Here is a 21,741-nt window from a genome sequence, read left to right as displayed (position 1 = left end):
ACCTCAGATAGCTGAGAACTAGAGTCATTGTGTGAAAGCCATTTTTCTATTTTCAGTTTGTGGCTCTGACTTGAGTCCATCAAATTCCAAAATTGTTAAGGCTTATTCCAAGAGCAAGAAGTTAGTGCCAGAAGGAATGTGGGGGCTTGTCCCAAGTGCAAGCCATCTACAGTATTTTGGAGCTGTAAATTGTGAAACACTCACATTAATGTGTATTCTTCCAATCATAGCGAGCCTAAGACCGCTCCGGTGGCCTAATGGTTAGAGCGTCTGCCTCGGATGCGGGATGTTGTGGGTTCGATCCCCCGGCCAAGTCTTACCAAAGACTTACAAAAATGTTACTATCAGCTGCCTCACTTGGTGCTCTGCATTAAGAGGTTTGTGTTAGGACTGAGTGGCCTGCTGTCATGATAATACAAATGGGTGGGACATCATCCTACATGTCTGCAGCATGATGCCCCAGTGCTAGACATCACTATAAACTATCAGACTGCAGACATTGTAGTGATATGACTTAAACAACTTGTTAAAGCTACGTTAAAAATGAAAATCACACATATACACATAGTGAGCTTGAACTTTGACTGTTTGAGTGCAAATGTGAAAGATCCGTACAGTCTGGTAGATGGTGGGGTGGTCAAGTTATTGAGCAGAAACCATATTGGTAATGAATGAAGAGATGACATTTAATATCCTTACATATTATGCTTCCCCTTGATTTGAATCAATTAATAAATAAAATGAATCCCTCTGCATTTTTTTATATATGTAATCATATTACCAATATGTTCAGTGATGTGTTTGATGATGGATATTTCACCTAACATTCTTTATGTCATAACTTAACATCAAAACAATGACTCACATTACATCTGATATTTTAAAGGACTGGGCTAGATTTCTTCTGAGATAACATCATAGAAAATCTAGCTACAGAATAATATTTTTGTGTTACCTTAAACAAGTCCTCATCTTTTGTTTGAGCTTTCTTGTGCTTTTTCCTCTCTGTTTTGACAATCTTCCCAAACAAATCCTCTTCCTCCTGGTTATTTATAAAAATCCAAAGTTTTAATATATTATTATCTCCAAGAAATACTTACCAATCACATTACTGAAATGTACAGAAAGAAGCTCCATTACCTCCTAAATCCAGTCAATGACAAAACATTTAGAGTTTCCTGTCTAGACAGCATACTGACAAAGGGTAGAATATTTCACCAATCACTTTTCCTGACCACCACTAGCTGACTATGCTTGCATAGTTCTCAATTTAACTGACGCAATAAATCAACAAGGATGCTTTCGTTTTTTTGGAAGGTGTTGGAGGGTTTAATGGTAATATGGTTAAGAATTATCAGAGAACCACAGTTTACTAAATTGCTTGCAATACATTCTGTAATCACATTAACATTAAATGAAGAGATAAAGTGAGGAGGTAATGCTATGCCCCCATTTCTACTATAGCCACCAACTGAGGAAATATGACTGCATTCCCTACATGAGGAGAGACCACACTTCTTGCATAAGACCAGTACAACTGATGGTCATGCATCACACTTATAGAATGAGACCAGTACAGCTGATGATCATGCATCACACTTCTAGCATGAGACCAGTACAACTGATGGTCATGCATCACACTTCTAGCACGAGACCAGTACAACTGATGGTCATGCATCACACTTCTAGCATGAGACCAGTACAACTGATGGTCATGCATCACACTTTTAGCATGAGACCAGTACAACTGATGGTCATGCATCACACTTACAGAATGAGACCAGTACAACTGATGATCATGCATCACACTTCTAGCATGAGACCAGTACAACTGACGGTCATGCAACAAACCTAGAACAAGACCAGTACAACTGATGGTCATGAAACAAACTTAGAACAAGACCAGTACAACTGATGATCATGCATCACACTTCTAGCATGAGACCAGTACAGCTGATGATCATGCATCACACTTCTAGCATGAGACCAGTACAACTGATGGTCATGCATCACACTTCTAGCATGAGACCAGTACAACTGATGGTCATGCATCATACTTCTAGAATGAGACCAGTACAACTGAGGGTCATGCAACACACTTCTAGCATGAGACCAGTACAACTAATGATCATGCATCACACTTCTAGCATGAGACCAGGACAACTGATGGTCATGCATCACACTTCTAGAATGAGACCAGTACAACTGATGGTCATGCAACACACTTCTAGAAGTAGACCAGTACAACTGATGGTCATGCAACACACTTCTAGAATTAGACCAGTACAACTGATGATCATGCATCACACTACTAGCATGAGACCAGTAAAACTGATGGTCATGCATCACACTTCTAGAAGTAGACCAGTGCAACTGATGGTCATGCAACACACTCCTTAAATGAGACCAGTACAACTGATGGTCATGCATGCAAGGGTGGTTATATCCCCATTTCCTGGAATAGTCAGGCACATCTTCATTTGCTTCAGGTAGCGCTCAAGAGCATGGATCAGGTCTTCATCACTGCCTCTCTAGATTTATTCATAGATGTGAGGGAAAGGATGATTGCTTTTTGACTGCCCATTGACGGCCACCTGTTTTTGGCAATGAAACCTCATTGTGTTGTTAGGACCACATAAACATCTAATAATAACTAGAGACAGTTTTGGGTCCAATAGAAGCATAAGCAGCTCACTCACCCTGTATGATGACCTAGTGTCAAAGATGCTTTGGTTACATGTTCAGACTGATCTGAAATAAGCCTGGTGAACATCCATGGGATTCCATTCAGAAACAAGATAAGAAATTTAGCTTATTCATTTTAAAATTGGCTAACAGGTCTGATAATTCCCTATAATAAACAATATTACCTCTACCATAATGCCTGAATGTGAAATCACAGAGTGGAAGCCATAATTTTCTCTCCTACAAAAGCTAGAAAAGTAACCTTTAAATAATAGTCATTACACAATGACCAGCTGACCCTGCCATCTCCATCTTAAAACTCAGCATGGCAATGTACATACTAAGCCTTTTAAGGTCAATGACTGGCATGAGGTTTCCATTGCCCATGGGCATTAAAAAGAGCCTAGAGTAAAACCTTATCTCCATCACTCACTTTTCAAGTAAATATCAGATCTCTCTCTGCAAAATTCCTGCCTTAGCATGAATGAATGAAATGTCAGTTATGGAAGGGTAAGTCAAATAGGGCAAGAGTTAGATAAATTAAATCGGAAGCCCCTCCAAAACAACTTTAATCACTGATCATTTTCTGGAAAAAGACGAACATACTGTGAAAATTAAGACTTTGTTGAAAACCAGCAGATTGTCTACAGGTGGACAAGGTGGCAAGTCAATGACTGTTGTAAAGAGACTCTGGAAAGGTGATACCTTGTTTCTTATTGATTCTATTAAAATGGCTCTGGGACTGAGTAGCCTGTTGCTGCCTAAATTGGACTAAGGTCACAAATATTTCCTTTATGCAGTGTTTGGCCAACTGTCCTTTTGCCAATGGTCATGTCTCCTTTGTGATTGAGATCCGTTTAATCTGAAGGCCACTGTTGTTGGCAAGGCAAGCTGGAGAAGCAATTCTTGTGCTGCCTGCTTCTGCACCTCTTCTATTTCACTACCAAACAGCCGATGGGTGCAGACCAGAGTTCCAAGGAATGATAAGGCTTTATCTCACATGAATGTTGACGAGTATGTCATCTTACTAGCTCCAGATTTTTGGAAGCCATGTTGATGTTAGCCATCATTTAGAACATGGCTCTTTTAAATATCATCACCAGTTCTAGCCAGGGGCTCACATGGACTTTTGCTATCCAAGATTTCAGCCAGTAGAAAAATCGCATGTGCTACCAAATCTAGCATGGAAAAAGAAACAGTCTTGTTTCACTCTAACTTGTAGGTGGTATACAAAACAATCTTACATACCTTATGAAATGTTGGATTTTTCATACCAACTGCTGCAATGTACTTATCCAAGGACAAAAGTGCCAAATGTCAAAAAGTTAGATTTATCAGCATCAGGAAAATGACATTGGCAGCTGACTTTCAAAAAAGAAATGCCTGGTATCTCTCTAATGGGTATGCCATAGAGAATTAACTCAATGGTTGTACTGTTGGCAGGGCAAGTGCCTTAGCTCATTTTGCTATAATGCATTGCCTGGAATTTTGCCGATGTCAGCTGCATGGATGGCCTAATTACTGAATGGTTCATCAGCTCTGTAACCAACTGGGCTGTATGTACCATAAAACTAACAGATCAGCCAACTGAATCCTATATAACCCTTATACCATGGCTCAGTTAGGTGGCATGCGGTACAGCCTGCAGAAATAATGGAATCATTAACAGTCTTGAATATGGCGGAGTGGCTAGTCATTTGTACAGTAGGCAGCTGGAATGGCAGTGGATGATCCAGACAGAAGACAAAACAGAATTTTAGAATCTGAAATATACCCAGATCTATAGGTCCTAAAGCTCAGTCATGCCAAAGAACTTACACCAACTGGGATGCTTAACAAGGAAGAGGAACAAAGTCCAGCCATGGTTTCATCACCTCTGGAACTAGTTGCTTCATCTATGATACCATCAATGTATGTGATGAATGTAGGGCCAGCAACTCTGCAAGCCCTTGTTCTTCTATCTCAAGCTGACCAAAATGTACTAGTCAGTGTCATCGCATAATAAGTGAGGTGGCAAACCATACTGGCTAGTTAAAAAAACATTTAATATGCAGTCACTGCATGTCACATTAAATGGTTCTGGACTTGCCACATCTCTCTTTCATCCTAAGACCTTTTCTCAGTACTGTGGACAGGATTCCTTCTAACCATGAGACATAAACACTGCATAATGAATTGGATGAAAACTTTGTACAAGCAACATAAAGTGACTTAAAGTGTCCTTTATTTAATGTGTTTCACTGCCAAATGAAATGACAAAAATGACCCAAAATTAGGAACATAGCAGCCTGAATGAGTGTACAGATGCGAATAATCAATGCCTATTATTCATATAAGCCACCTGAAAAAGAAACAAACAGGCAGCAAGCATAAAATGATTCAATAAAAGGCATCAGTGCAACTTGTTTGAACATAAGAACAAACGTCCACATCTACAAAAATTTACAGGACAAACAAATTAAAATATAAGGACTGTAACATGTAGAGAATACATGTACACTCAAAACTATTCTGACTTCTGATGATAGAAACCCTCAAGATATTCATTGGCCTTTGAGTGGCACAAGATATTCATTGGTCTTTGAGTGGCACAAGATATTCATTGGTCTTTGAGTGGCACAAAATATTCATTGGTCTTTGAGTGGCACAAAATATTCACTGGTCCTTGTGTGGCATAATATATTCACTGGTCCTTGTGTGGCACAAGATATTCACTAGTCTTTGAGTAGCACAAGATATTCACTGGTCCTGGTGTGGCACAAGATATTCATTGGTCTTTGAGTAGCACAAGATATTCACTGGTCCTTGTGTGGCACAAGATATTCATTGGTCTTTGAGTGGCACAAGAAATTCATTGGTCTTTGAGTGGCACAAGATATTCATTGGCCTTTGAGTGGCACAAGATATTCATTGGTCGTTGAGTGGCACAAGATATTCATTGGTCTTTGAGTGGCACAATATATTCACTGGTCTTTGAGTGGCACAAGATATTCATTGGTCTTTGAGTGGCACAATATATTCACTGGTCTTTGAGTGGCACAAGATATTCATTGGTCTTTGAGTGGCACAATATATTCACTGGTCTTTGAGTGGCACAAGATATTCATTGGTCTTTGAGTGGCACAATATATTCACTGGTCTTTGAGTGGCACAAGATATTCATTGGTCTTTGAGTGGCAATGCTCATCCTATCCAGTAAAAGCTAAAAGCTAAGTTAAGAACTCTAACCACCAAATGGTGATCAGGGGATGAAATGAGTAAACGTTTCTTCCCTTTTGTCTATAAGGTATATATAAATGGGAAATAAACTTGTTCTATGTGTATGCTTGCTGGATTCAAGAGGTAGTGGTGCATCCTGTCTAATGAAAATATGATTGGGAGAAAAAGTCCTACAATGGAGAAAAGGTCGTACAATAGATCTTTAGTCAGGCTTCTAATTTATGGTACAAATTAGGAACCAAATTGAATTTCCAATAAAGAATGTCTTTGCAAGCCAAACTATAACATTTTGCAATAGACTGTATATATTTCCTGCAAGTGAATACACAAGAAATGACACTGACCTTACCAAAGTTAGTATTACTATTCTGTCCATGCACATATCAATGTTAGGAGCAAGAAACTAATGACGTTAATATTGAGGAATCAAAATTTCAAATCGAAGCTCTCTGTTTTAAATATTGAGATCTCTAAGACCTAGTTCTGCACTCATCATAAATGAATTTAGTTTTAATGCCACGATTCTACCACTCATCATAAATGAATTTAGTTTTAATGCCACGATTATATCACTCCTCATAAATGAATTTAGTTTTAATGCCAGGATTATACCACTCATCATAAATGAATTTAGTTTTAAAGCCAGGATTATACCACTCGTCATAAATGAATTTAGTTTTAATGCCAGGATTATACCACTCCTCATAAATGAATTTAGCTTTAATGCCATGATTCTACAACTCCTCATAAATGAATTTAGTTTTAATGCCACGATTATACCAATCCTCATAAATGAATTTAGTTTTAATGCCGCGATTGTACCACTCGTCATAAATGAATTTAGTTTTAATGCCACGATTATACCACTCGGCGTGAATGAATTTAGTTTCAATGCCATGATTATACCACTCCTCATAAATGAATTTAGTTTTAATGCCACGATTATACCACTCCTCATAAATGAATTTAGTTTTAATGCCACGATTATACCACTCCTCATAAATGAATTTAGTTTTAATGCCACGATTATACCACTCCTCATAAATGAATTTAATTTTAATGCCAGGATTAGACCACTCGTCATAAATGAATTTAGTTTTAATGCCACGATTATACCACTCGTCATAAATGAATTTAGTCTGCCATGATTATATCACTCCTCATAAATGAATTTAGTTTTAATGCCACGATTATACCACTCCTCATAAATGAATTTAGTTTGCCATGATCATACCACTCCTCATAAATGAATTTAGTTTTAATGCCACAATTATACCACTCCTCATAAATGAATTTAGTTTTAATGCCACGATTATACCACTCCTCATAAATGAATTTAGTTTTAATGCCACGATTATACCACTCCTCATAAATGAATTTAGTTTTAATGCCACGATTATACCACTCCTCATAAATGAATTTAGTTTGCCATGATAATACCACTCCTCATAAATGAATTTAGTTTTAATGCCATGCTTATACCACTCCTCATAGATGAATTTAGTTTTAATGCCACGATTATACCACTCCTCATAAATGAATTTAGTTTTAATGCCACGATTATACCACTCCTCATAAATGAATTTAGTTTTAATGCCACGATTATACCACTCCTCATAAATGAATTTAGTTTTAATGCCACGATTATACCACTCCTCATAAATGAATTTAGTTTTAATGCCATGATTATACCACTCCTCATAAATGAATTTAGTTTGCCATGATTATACCACTCGTCATAAATGAATTTAGTTTTAATGCCAGGATTATACCACTCCTCATAAATGAATTTAGTTTGCCATGATTATACCACTCCTCATAAATGAATTTAGTTTTAATGCCACGATTATACCACTCCTCATAAATGAATTTAGTTTTAATGCCACGATTATACCACTCCTCATAAATGAATTTAGTTTTAATGCCACGATTATACCACTCCTCATAAATGAATTTAGTTTTAATGCCACGATTATACCACTCATAATAAATGAATTTAGTTTTAATGCCACGATTATACCACTCCTCATAAATGAATTTAGTTTTAATGCCACGATTATACCACTCCTCATAAATGAATTTAGTTTTAATGCCAGGATTATACCACTCCTCATAAATGAATTTAGTTTGCCATGATTATACCACTCGTCATAAATGAATTTAGTTTTAATGCCACGATTATACCACTCCTCATAAATGAATTTAGTTTTAATGCCACGATTATACCACTCCTCATAAATGAATTTAGTTTTAATGCCAGGATTATACCACTCCTCATAAATGAATTTAGTTTGCCATGATTATACCACTCGTCATAAATGAATTTAGTTTTAATGCCACGATTATACCACTCCTCATAAATGAATTTAGTTTGCCATGATTATACCACTCCTCATAAATGAATTTAGTTTTAATGCCATGATTATACCACTCGTCATAAATGAATTTAGTTTTAATGCCACGATTATACCACTCCTCATAAATGAATTTAGTTTTAATGCCATGATTATACCACTCCTCATAGATGAATTTAGTTTTAATGCCACGATTACACCACTTAGCTCAGTATATCTCAGGAAAGAAGACCCATAAATTACCCTTTAATAAATCTAATTGAGTTGTTTCTATCTACACATCTTTATTTAATTAATGAAAAAAGGTAACAATGTCAATAAAGGTAATAATGTCTTTCTCCTTTATTTAATTAAAATAAAATGAATAGGAAAGTTAAGTTACCTCATCCACCTTCTTCTTTGACTCCTTCTTGTTTAGACTGCTGTCACCAAATATGTCATCTTCCTTCTCTATTTTTTTGTGTTGTTCTTTACCTGTAAACACAAAGCTGATAATCACTACAAACAATGATTCATCCTACTGAATGACTCTTATATAATCAATACAAGTAATGACTGTTCCTTTTAAATGCCTCTAAGATAATTACTACAAGCAATGACTGATCTTACTGAATGACTCATAATTACTACAAGTAATGATTGATCTTACTGAATGACTCCTAGATAATCACTACAAGTAATGACTGATTCTACTGAATGCCTCTTAGATAATTACTACCAGCAATGACTGACCTTACTGAATGATTCATAATTACTACAAGTAATGATTGATCCTACTGAATGGCTCATAATTACTACAAGTAATGATTAATCCTACTGAATGACTCATAATTACTACAAGTAATGATTGATCTAACTGAATGACTCATAATTACTACAAGTAATGATTGATCTAACTGAATGACTCATAATTACTACAAGTAATGATTGATCTAACTGAATGACTCATAATTACTACAAGTAATGATTGATCCTACTGAATGACTCGTAATTACTACAAGTAATGATTGATCTAACTGAATGACTCATAATTACTACCAGCAATGACTGATCTTACTGAATGACTCACAATTACTACAAGTAATGATTGATCCTACTGAATGACTCCTAGATAATTACTACAAGTAATGATAGCAACAGGGGATGATTTTTTCATAATTAAAGAATATATAAAAATGGACTATTTTCTGCATAATTTGAGTGTGCAGAGTTAAAAAATAAACACATCTTTATGATATCTTTTCAAATAAATTCACAGGAAGCATTCAAACACACGTATCGTCCAGCATTTTTAATATTGGTCTTTGGCAATTCTTGACCTCATGTTTTGTTTCAAGCTGCAATTTACATATTTCTTACATATATTTTATATAGAAATGTTTTATGAACATTCAGCTTTAAGAATAAATTGACTTTTTATATGTTCCAGGTAATTCAGGAGCCCCCTATGCCTTTTTATCACACACCCCAACATTTTTGCATGAAATACTATATTTTTGAGTCATAGACAAACTGAAATTATATGCTGCTTTTAAAATGGAATATTTTCTGCTTAATTTGAGTGTGCAGATTTCAAAAATGAGCCCATCTTTATATCTTTTCAAATAAATTCACAGGAAGCATTCAAACACATGTACCATCCACCATTTTTAATACTGGTCTTTGGTCACTTTTTGAAAATTCTTGACCTCATGTTACTTTATGCTGAAAGTTGCATATTTTTTACATATGGTTATATATAAATGTGTTGTGAACATTCAGCTTCAAGAATAAATTCACTTTCTGCATGTTCCAGGTACTTATGAAGACTTTCTGTGTCTTTTTATCACATGCCCTCTAACATTTTTGCATGAAATAGCATAATCATGAGTCATACCAAGTTGAAATTGTATGTTGCTCTTAAAACCAATGGTGCATATTCATTACAGTGTTCTTGTACATATATACATTTATCTGAAATCACAATTTAGTAAATAACAATTGCTATTTTAGAATTTAGTTATCATAAGATATATTAGGTCAGCTTTCATATCTATAAAATATAATCAATGACAAAAGGTTAAGATAAGCAGTTTTCATTACTGTAATAGTAAGTCAGGATTTCTATAGTGTCAACTTAGGATGGTGTAACATTTAATTTTGGATGTCCTAAATTTGCAATATTTTCATAATTCTGACCATTGTTTTGAGCAATATTACATAGTTCATGAAGTAAAGACAATTGTGGTATCATAGATAGAAGAAACTAGCACTGAGTTAGTTCTCAAGAAATATTAATGATTTTGTATTTGTTTAAATGGAGAAATACTACAGATCGATTCTCTATTCCTTGGCTTATGATAACAATATTCATATTGATATTCACAAAATATGGCATGACAATTTTAAATGAATTTGTTTTCATTCTTCAAAATTCTGAAAAATAGTTAACTTTTACCTCTTTTCTGTCTCTACTATATATGCACATTTTAATTTTAATACCAGTGTCTCTAGATAAGAATATTACGTAGAACAGATGACCCGACACTGATAATATTTCAGTGATCACAATCCCATACATATTATCAATATGTCTAGTATCACTGAGTCAGTGAGTGATACTCTTGTCGAGTCTCTAACCTCGAAAATATATTACACAACAAATGTTGTACAAATATTTTGCAATAAGTTTGGTATAATGAATTACAGTACATCTGTATAATCCGATTCCTTGCTATAACTGTCTGCCTTTTCATACAATCAAGTTTTTGTATGTTTTTTAACCCATATTATGTCGTATTGTTGTCATTGTTTACATTTTGTATGTACTCATGTGCTAGGAAGAGCTACCATTCTTGCTGGCATGGTTGACCTTTGAAAAAGACATAATTTGTGGGTTTTCTGCAAATATTCGCACACATTTTACCATTATTCTCGTAAAAAGAACTCCAAAGTATTTCAAAAGTAGGCATAGGTGTGCATATATCTTCGCTTATTTAGTTTTTCAGCGTTTTGAAAAATTCGGTTTTCATTTTTTTCCATTGAATAAGTTGTAGAAATGGCCCAGTGTCATATCCGCTAAATATAGACATTTGACCTTTCAATCATGAATATATTCCGATGTAATAATGTTGGCTTTTTACATATTAAGGCAGATAAAGTACCGGGTGTAATGAGTTTGACATTTTGAGAAAACGTTAACCTTGATCACCAGTGCCCTCTAGCGGCGTCCCCTGGTGCTAGTAATGATTGATCCTGCTGAATGCCTCTAGGATAATGACTACAAGCAATGACTGATCCTACTGAATGCCTCTAGGATAATGACTACAAGCAATGACTGATCCTACTGAATGACTCTAGGATAATGACTACAAGCAATGACTGATCCTACTGAATGACTCTAGGATAATGACTACAAGCAATGACTGATCCTACTGAATGCCTCAAGGATAATGACTACAAGCAATGACTGATCCTACTGAATGCCTCTAGGATAATGACTACAAGCAATGACTGACCCTACTGAATGCCTCTAGGATAATGACTACAAGCAATGACTGATCCTACCTGGCTTTACTAGTAAGCTTCAGGCTAAGTATTTACCATAAAAATCTTTGTACAGGCTTGAGAAGGGCCCACTGTTGATAATAAACTCCAGGATGTTACAGTTTTGGGGTGAAGTTCATATTATATCTATTAATACCAGTGATCAGCAAACACACATGATTGTATAATCAAATAACAGGTCAGCACTGATGATTGGAAATCGTGAGAATGGACAGTGCTAGATAATAATCTCCCTCAAAATATGTGATGACAGATCTGGGTCTCAATTAATCACTGGAAATCATGACAATTAACATCATCAGACAATGATCTCCTAGTAAATATACGATGACAGATCTTGGTCTCAATTAATCACTGGAAATCATGACAATGAACATCATCGGACCATGATCTAGTAAATATACGATGACAGATCTGGGTCTCAATTAATCACTGGAAATCATGACAATTAACATCATCAGACAATGATCTCCTAGTAAATATACGATGACAGATCTTGGTCTCAATTAATCACTGGAAATCATGACAATGAACATCATCGGACCATGATCTAGTAAATATACGATGACAGATCTTGGTCTCAATTAATCAATGGAAATCATGACAATGAACATCATTAGACCATGATCTCCTAGTAAATATACAATGACAGATATGGGTCTCAGCTGATCAATTGAAATTATAAGAATGAGCAGCTTAAACCATAATCTCCCAACACATGTGATGACAGATTTGGGTCTCAACTGATCACTGTAAACCATGTAAATGAACAGCATCAGACACTGACCTCAGTGTACATATGCGATGACATAACTGGGTCTCAACTGATCTCCGGAAAGCCAAAAGAATGAACAGCATGTGACTGTGATCTCAATGTATACACATGAGAACAAACCTGGGTCTCAACTGATCTCTGGAAATCATGAGAATGAACAACATTAGACCATAATCTGCCTTTACATATAAGTTGAGCTAATATGACTGTAGATCATGTTGTATATTTCTTGATTAATATTTGGAGCCCTGAGTGGCCGAGTGGTCTAAAGCGCTCTCCATTGCGGATCACTGCCACCTCACCTCTGTCTGCGTAAGTTCGAGTCCAGGATTCGACCAATGTGGATATGTGACAAAGCATGTCAGTACCTTCTCGTAGGTCAGTGGTTCTTCCCGGGTTCATCCTCCACCAATAATATTGGCCGCCATGTATAGCCTATCGTGTGCTGAAAACTGGTGTCAAACCCCACAACAGCAACAAACTGATTAATAATTAACAACATACACCCCAATCTACTGTCATATGCCACAGGTCCAATTCTGTTTGCTCTTTTTCTTACATTTTAATTTAATTTTACATACTTGAGCTGACATCTGATATGACTATTAAATCCGTATTTCAGTATCACACACCAATTCAACTACTAATGTGTTGTCTGACATCCATACATACAACTTTTTACATGCAGTGAACTGAAGATTTATAAATCAGAATTTGTTTAGAATTTCATTCATATCGTAAAGCAAGAAAATGTTCAGAAAGCAATAAGGAGTTGTGTATATAAAACTGCATTGATGTTTTGTTTTGAGTCATGGGATAGAACTTCTTTTATATGGTTTATGAATATGTCTTCCTATGCCACTCCAAACTCATTCTTTCTGCTGACTCAGAACAGAACATGAATGCAGTTTTGTGTATATACAAGTATAAATGTCACAGTAGAAACCAAGCATCATCTTCTAACATCTGTAAGATTCAATCCTGGCAGAGAATCTGTCTTTCATTACTTCTTATACTATATGAACAATCCAGGTTTCCTGACTATTCTATAAAGATACAAGTTGATAAATTATGAGAATCATGTTCTACAAGGTTGTTTATACAAACCTTTCTTTTTCTTCAAACTTGAACTTGAAAGCAAATCATCATCCCTAAATCCAGGATCAAGAGATTTGTCCTTGACACTAATTTCCTTGGTAACAGAAGAGGACTCCTGTCTCTCTTCTGTTTTCACTTCTGTTGATTTTGAATTGTCACTATTGGGTGGAATTTTAGATGTACTTGAACCAGGACCACCGAATAAATCATCATGATGGGTTCCATGATGGCTTGCTTTTGTTTTTGAGTTTGCTTTCCCTTGATAAAGGCCTGAAAACGAATCGTCTTCTTTGTCAGGGGTAGCACTTTTTGATGTAGGTGCACTTGTTTTAGCAGTTGCAGATGAACTGAATATATCATCATCCTTAATTGTACTTGTGGGTTTTGATTTACTCTGGAAAGGAGATCCAAATATATCGTCCTCTGCACTATGACTATCTTTTGTCTCTATCACCGTTGCAATGTGTGGCTTGGAAGGACTAATAATGAACAAATCATCATTACCAAACAAGTCTTTTCTGGGTGGAGAGCCAAGATTTGGTGACAATGTGTCGGGTGTTGGTGATGATGGAACCCGTGTTTCTGGTACAGTTACTGGACTTAACTGCTCTTCAGTGATAGAAGAGAAGAAAGGGTCTTCCCCTTCATCTGAACTCAGTGCGGTTCTACCCCTTCTAGATGGTGGACGTCTCTTTGTCAGAACTTTTGCTCTCTCCTGTTGGAATAAAGAGGTACACATGTTCATCAGGAAACCAGCCATTATGTAACTATTCCAATGATATGGATTACATTTCTATTAAAAATAGTGAAGGAAACAAAATATAATTTAATGATGAAAATGTAGTGTTTTTTATGAGTATTATTCACATTACACTTGTTATACAGTATACATGTAAAATAATATATTAAAATTGATATAATTTATACACATAAATTAATACATTAATTAATTAAACTTTAATTATGAACTGTGCCTTATTCATTAAACTTAAAAAATATCTAAAAATTGATTAGAAAGTAGCTGGTCTAAATCCGATATATCATAAAGGGGGCAACAGATTTAAGTAAATTGTTTCCAAGCCCATATGAAGCCAATATATTCAGATTTTCTTCTTCTAATTTATATAAAACTCTGAAAGTTGGGTGTAATTTATTGGTGATAAGTCAGTGAAGTTTAATTATGCATCTGTTTCTAATGCTAGAATAAGTTTTCGTTTCAACATAAATTTTCAATGTACTGCACAAACATTAATTACGATTTTCACATTCAAAACTACGTTTCTTGTAAAACTTCTCATTGCAAATAAATGTTTTGAAGCATTCTATATACGTTTAAATGAAATTATCATCTACTCAATTTTCTTTTTACACAGAAATTCCTTGTTTGTTTGTTGAGTTTAATTATAGTAGCGTTCGCACAATTGTGCATGTGCCACTTTTTTCTGACTGCACCGCAGCCTGCTAGTTGTTCCTGGGGAAGGGGATGGTGCCACCTCCCCCAGGCTTTTATGGATTCAAGGAACCCTGATAGTTTGGCCTCAATCTGTGGATCCATAAAGGTCCCTACAGTGGAATGGTTGGCTGTCATTAGTGGGAAGGAGAGCTCGGGAACGGTCCTGCTTGCTTTACATCGCTGGTTTCTTGTTGCATTTGCCTTTTTTTTGTCTTTTTTTTTTGAGAATTTTTTTTTTTCTTCTTCAAAATGTTCTAAAAGGAGGGGGGATGTTCTATGCTGTTTATAGAGGTTCTTAGTAGATATCATGTATGAAGAGAGATTTTCAAGATTATTATGGTATTACTAGTTGAGGTGTTTAGGGTGTGTTTCCTACGTTATGTTATTTATAAGTTTTTAGATATTACCTCTTTAAGTTATTTATTAATTGATGTTTTTAGAGATTGAATGTTATTTATACTTTATTTAGCAAGAGACTGGAGTCCTAGCCGATTACACGGTTTGTTAAGGACATCTAGGACAGGTACCCTAGCTGATTACTCGGTTCGTTAAGGACATCTAGGACATCCGATTTTGCGGTTTCCTTAGTTTTTTATAGGTGCTTTGTAAGTGAATTATTTATTAATACTTTTATAAAATTGAATGATATGTTATGGTTTTTTATGTGGTGGCTTCTACATTTATTTAGCTAGTTAATGGGTCTTTTGGTTTTGTGGGGATAGTAATTATATTTTGTTCCTAAGTCCTGCTGAGTCTATGAACTGATTTATATTTTTATAAGCTGATTGTTTATTTTTATTAGAGTCCATAAGTAACTCTGGGTATGTGTGTGGTAATCCAATCTCTGTTTGGTTTTTGATAAATATTTTCCGAGCGGGTTGATATTTTGGGCATATATTGAATACGTGGTGTAGATCTTCGGTGGTGTGGCAGTTAAAGCAGTTAATGGTTGCTGGTTTGGGTCCTATAAACCTTCCAAAACTGCTTGCTAGTTTAGTTTTTCCAGTTATTATCCTGTTTATGGTTTTCTGTTCTAAATAGGTACCCTTAGGTAGTTGTATGTTCCTATCTACGTTTTTTGGGGTTTCATGGTGATTTTTCCCTTTTGTGGAGGAGTTCCAAAAATCTTGCCATGTTTGGTCTATATATGTTTGTGCGAAGCTTATTGCTTCTGTAGAGCTATAGTTAAGCTTGATAGAGTTTTGATCTCCTAGTTTGGTTTTTGCAACTTTGTCTGCTGTTTCGTTGCCAGAGATTCCAATGTGTGACGGTATCCACATGAGCTCGACTAACTGATGTGCTGTGGTGATATTGTTGATTAATTGGCATGCTCTGTCGAGGAGTTGTTCCCTAGAGTGTGTATTGCGATTTTGGATCGATTTGATAACGCTTAGGGAATCGCTTATAATGACTGCTTTAGGTATTTGGTTGTCTTTGATCCATTGTAGTGATTCAAGTATAGCCCAGAATTCAGTGGTGTGAATGGAGCAATAGTCAGGTAATCTGGATCCCGTTTGTATATTGAATTCAGGGATGACTATTGCTGCTGCTGTTCTTGGTGGGTTGTTTGTTTTTGATCCATCAGTATATATTTTAACATAGTCCGGGTATTTTTGGTTGATTTCGTTTACCAGTACAGGTTTTAGTAAGTTTTCTTGTCCTTCTTTATTGCCTAATTTGGTAGCTTCAATGTTAATCCTTGGTGGTTTTTGTAACCATGGTGATTTGTTCTGGTCTGTATTGTTTGTTACCTGTTTTTTTAGTAAAGGTATCTTTTCTCTTAGTTCAAGGATTACTTTGCCACTTGGTGTGATAGGTATGATTTTGGGTTTGAAGACAACTTTACACTTATTTATAGCTATTTTGGTGGGATGGTTGTCTGGGTGGGTATCTAATCGAATGGAGTATCGGAGGAGCAGTTCTTGCCTACGTAATTTTAAGGGTAGTTCTCCTGTTAGTGTTTGTAGTTCTTCTAATGATGTTGAGGGGAGTGTTCCTGTGTATCAGAAATTCCTAATTCCTTTCAAACTGTAGATTTCACCATTTCATCTAATTTGTCTAGAACAGGGTAAGAAACCACCTTTTTTTGAATCCATACAAGTGTTAGAAAAATGTTAAAAATCTATTTAGATTCTGTCATTTTGCTAAGTCACTAGTTCATATTCTCCACCTAATCCCTGTTAACAGCTCACGGTTCTTACAATCATTAGTTAATTCAAGGGGAATAACCCTGCAGGAGACAGATCTTCACAGCTGAAACACTGCCAAATACAAAACTTCTTCCTACTACCTTATTAGCACTGTGGAGAGTTTTCACATCTGCCGGTTGGTCAAACCCTACACTCTGAGATGCTTCTTCCTTGATAGGGGGTGCTGCCCCAGGCATCATGGCTGCAGGGTTAATGGCAAGGCTAGCCTTGAAAAGATAAAAACTTTTTTATAATGCATGTCAGAAACAATCTGAATTCTTTCCACAGGACACAAGCATCTAATATTCTGTTATTTAATTGGAACAAATTACATTACAGTGTCAAATAAGTACACGCTACATGCACATCAATCACTACAAGCATGGCTTCAGATCATTACAATATTTCAGTTGTGTCGAGATTCTTTTCTCCAATTAAAGCAACAGATCAAGTGTAAGGTCCTGCTGATCTAGTAGAATGTGGGACTGCTGGTTTAACAGATTTTTGTCTGATATCCCCCAAATTTGGACCCAGGATGCCCCTTGGAAGCACCATTTCATCTATTATAATTCAGAGAAACTAAATCTCAAAATGTCCTTGGCATATGTCAATTTCAAAAATACCTACAAATTTAGAAATGTGTAAATCCTGAATTCTATGTCCTATGTCACTTGTAAATGCTCACATCAGCATAGATGAATAAAAACAGTATAGGAGTGGCCTACTTATGATGTTGTCCCTGATGCAAGCACAGTTTCCATATGTAATTATTGTCAAGAGGGCTTGTGATAATTGATCAAAAGTGGTACACTCCATTATTTGCAAAATCAAATTTATCTGCATAGCAGCTAAAACAAACAAGTAGTCTGTTGGTAAATAATAGTTTAGAGGGGTAAATGCAACTCATGATTGATTGCCAGTTACTTCAGCAACCTTGATAAAACCAGATTCATGAACCAGTCAATAGGGTAGTCATGTGAAACTGCAAAATCATTGTTAACATATTCTCTATTCTTGAAGAAAGCTACAGGTTTCTGATCACTGTTCTTGGAATATATATGTTGAGAATTATGTGTGCTTTTGTTCTTTTTCAAACCGTATGTGACTTTTTCAATAAAATTGTTTTGAACGTTTGCACAATAGCATTGGAAAGAAGTTTATTATTTATATCATGTCACTCTTGGACCTCTCACATTATAGACATGTAGGTTGCAGGCTTCTTGTAGTTGTGTAAATAGCAATGCAAATGGCAAAATTGCAATGCCTAAGTTTCATCTCATCTGTTAGCACATTAAATAATAAAGATTATCATGATTTCTTAGAAAATAAATCATTTTCAAATAGATTTCATGCAGGTATGGTTTGTGATATTATCATTTAAGTTTACTCTGTACATTGATATGAAGCTACCCTATGCTGCCACTGCATGTTGGCTGTGGATTCCAAGTTATTGAAGGGCAAATGACTTACCCACACCCAAACATAAATGTCCAAATATCAAAAAGGAAGGGTCAGAGGAAACTCGGAATTGGGAAGCATTGTACACAAGAGAGATTTCACTTGTTTCACAGGATGATTTAGTTTCACAACGGCAATAATAAAATTCAGATGATTGTTGGTTACTTGGTCTGTGAAAACATTAGAACAATTTCAATATCGGCCAGTATTGGCGGTCTAATTTGCACTTGAGGAATAGAAGTTTGTGAAAGAAGTAGTGCCAGTTTTCAAGCAATATGGAGAATGTTTGCAGCCAATCATGCTTCAAACTTACCAAATCTGCTAAAGTTAATACAGCTTGTTATTGTCTTTCATCTCTAAAGGACTACATGTGAATATGGATTTAGTACACAAAATGGCTCAAAGTGAAGCACAATAGGTTATCAGAAGACAGATTGAAATCTTTGAAGAATAACTCTTAAAAGGTACCAGGAGTTAAGGATAACAACTTCTTACATGTTCTTAGGCTAAGGAGAGCAGAGAAAGTCAGAAGACTTTCAATAACTGAATAGACATGGTGATAGTTTACATGTAAAATTAAATAGAGATATGTATGCTACGAAAAGTATTTGTGCAATTTTAGTTTTCTCTTACATAAAATTCAAGATCTCTTGCAATAGTTGTCTTGTCCCTTTTGAATTTTGCCCTTAGAAAACTAGTTCCAACACTGATCACAAACTCAGAGCTGGAGTCTTAAAGTGTATCTCCAAAATCAACCAATCAAAAACAGGCTCTCAAAAGTAGTCAATGTGATTGGTCAGAACAAGCACCCAGTTCAAGGGTTTTATGATTCTGAGACTACATTCCCTGGAAGACATATGGTTTATCAGTGCCCCAGGTGGCAGAGCGGTCTAAAGCACTTGCTTTTACTAATCACTGCCATCTCGCCTCAGTCTGTGTGGGTACAAAGCACAGGCTCAGCCTATGTCAAAAGGGTTGTCAGTTGGTTCCCATGGATGGTGGTTCTTCCGAATTTTCATGGATTCTTCCTCTACCAGTTATACTGGCTGCTATGTACAGCCTATCATATGCTGGAAAACCACAACAACAACAACAGTGGGTTTCTCTGTTAATCTGCTTGTCCTAAAAACTGATAAATTCATGCAGAACAAGTCATTTATTCAAGGGACACTGTTCCATATCATGCATTCTTTTTGTTGTTTTTTAAAACATTATTGGCTACAATATGCCAAGGAAACATGACCTAAATGCCATTCCAAATGGACTGCTGAGGTAGCCAGCCTGAGCTGATCTGGCCTCAGGAAGTATTCAACCTGTGACCCCTTGATAATTAGTCTGAGTTCTACTATAAGTTACTGTGTTCACACTATAAATGTTCCATTTCAAAGAAAGCTGTGCCTGAAAATATGCCCAACTTATATCTATGTGAAGTGTTAGTGCAAAATATAAGCCAAACTCAACATTAAGTAAACGTTAGTAATAAGCCATGCAAGTGTTAATGAAAAATAAAGTACACTATAAATTGGTTCAGAATTATTTAAAGTAATTTAGTGAGAAACATCATTTTGGTTTTGATAAAATCAGCTGAGCATTTTGACTGTATGAAAACATATTATCCAGGAGCCTCCCTATCTGGTTATATAATATGACTGTATGAAAAGATAATATTAACCAGGAGCCTCCCTATCTAGTTATATAATATGGCTGTATGAAAAGGTAATATTAACCAGGAGCTTCCCTATCTGGTTATATAATATGGCTGTATGAAAAGATAATATTAACCAGGAGCTTCCCTATCTGGTTATATAATATGGCTGTATGAAAAGATAATATTAACCAGGAGCTTCCCTATCTAGTTATATAATATGACTGTATGAAAAGATAATATTAACCAGGAGCTTCCCTATCTGGTTATATAATATGGCTGTATGAAAAGATAATATTAACCAGGAGCTTCCCTATCTAGTTATATAATATGACTGTATGAAAAGATAATATTAACCAGGAGCTTCCCTATCTGGTTATATAATATGGCTGTATGAAAAGATAATATTAACCAGGAGCTTCCCTATCTAGTTATATAATATGGCTGTATGAAAAGATAATATTAACCAGGAGCTTCCCTATCTGGTTATATAATATGGCTGTATGAAAAGATAATATTAACCAGGAGCTTCCCTATCTAGTTATATAATATGACTGTATGAAAAGATAATATTAACCAGGAGCTTCCCTATCTGGTTATATAATATGGCTGTATGAAAAGATAATATTAACCAGGAGCTTCCCTATCTAGTTATATAATATGGCTGTATGAAAAGATAATATTAACCAGGAGCTTCCCTATCTGGTTATATAATATGGCTGTATGAAAAGATAATATTAACCAGGAGCTTCCCTATCTGGTTATATAATATGGCTGTATGAAAAGATAATATTAACCATGAGCTTTCCTATCTGGTTACATAATATGGCTGTATGAAAAGATAATATTAACCAGGAGCTTCCCTATCTGGTTATATAATATGGCTGTATGAAAAGATAATATTAACCAAGAGCTTTCCTATCTGGTTACATAATATGGCTGTATGAAAAGATAATATCAACCAAGAGCTTTCCTATCTGACAATGAAAATATAATATTCACTGGCGCTTCCATATACGGCTGAACAATATGACAATATGAAAAGATAATATTCACCTGGAGCTTCCCTATTTTTCCTGTTGGCGTTTTGTGCTGTACTGTAATCCCAGACAGGGAGGGTTGGCTACCAGCAGACTAATAAATCATAACAGATAACAGAAATTAAGCTGGCAGACTAAAGAGCAAGGATCAAGCAGTAAACAAAACTAAATTATTAATATTAGCAAAACACAGGCAAACACAAAAATATGGCTGAAAATAAAAGCTACTTAAAAGCCGAGCTTACAGTACAAAAACTTGCAAGCAGCTAATGGCAACAA

General features: G+C 35.6%; 1 protein-coding gene across 4 annotated transcripts in view; it reads right to left on the bottom strand.

Annotated features, from left to right (window-relative positions):
* LOC149774772 (uncharacterized) overlaps window positions 1-21,741 on the bottom strand; it is a 111,832-nt gene that overhangs the window by 5,913 nt on the left and 84,178 nt on the right. For 2 of the 4 annotated variants that reach the window (XM_089944855.1, XM_089944856.1), the window contains exons 30-34: window positions 21,479-21,556; window positions 17,421-17,546; window positions 13,687-14,392; window positions 8,641-8,732; window positions 956-1,042 (exon numbers count right to left, since the gene is read on the bottom strand). In XM_089944855.1, coding sequence (XP_089800981.1) covers window positions 956-1,042; window positions 8,641-8,732; window positions 13,687-14,392; window positions 17,421-17,546; window positions 21,479-21,556 — 1,089 coding nt within the window. The remainder of the gene's footprint in view (window positions 1-955; window positions 1,043-8,640; window positions 8,733-13,686; window positions 14,393-17,420; window positions 17,547-21,478; window positions 21,557-21,741) is intronic. The other 2 variants (XM_089944858.1, XM_089944859.1) reach the window with 2 other exon arrangements.

The sequence above is a fragment of the Sinohyriopsis cumingii genome, unplaced genomic scaffold (assembly GCF_028554795.1).
Source record: "Sinohyriopsis cumingii isolate HCF-2022 unplaced genomic scaffold, ASM2855479v2 utg000160l, whole genome shotgun sequence".
NCBI classification, from domain to species: Eukaryota; Metazoa; Mollusca; class Bivalvia; order Unionida; family Unionidae; genus Sinohyriopsis; species Sinohyriopsis cumingii.
Note: the sequence above shows the minus strand (reverse complement) of the source record. Positions and strands in the feature narration are given on the sequence as shown.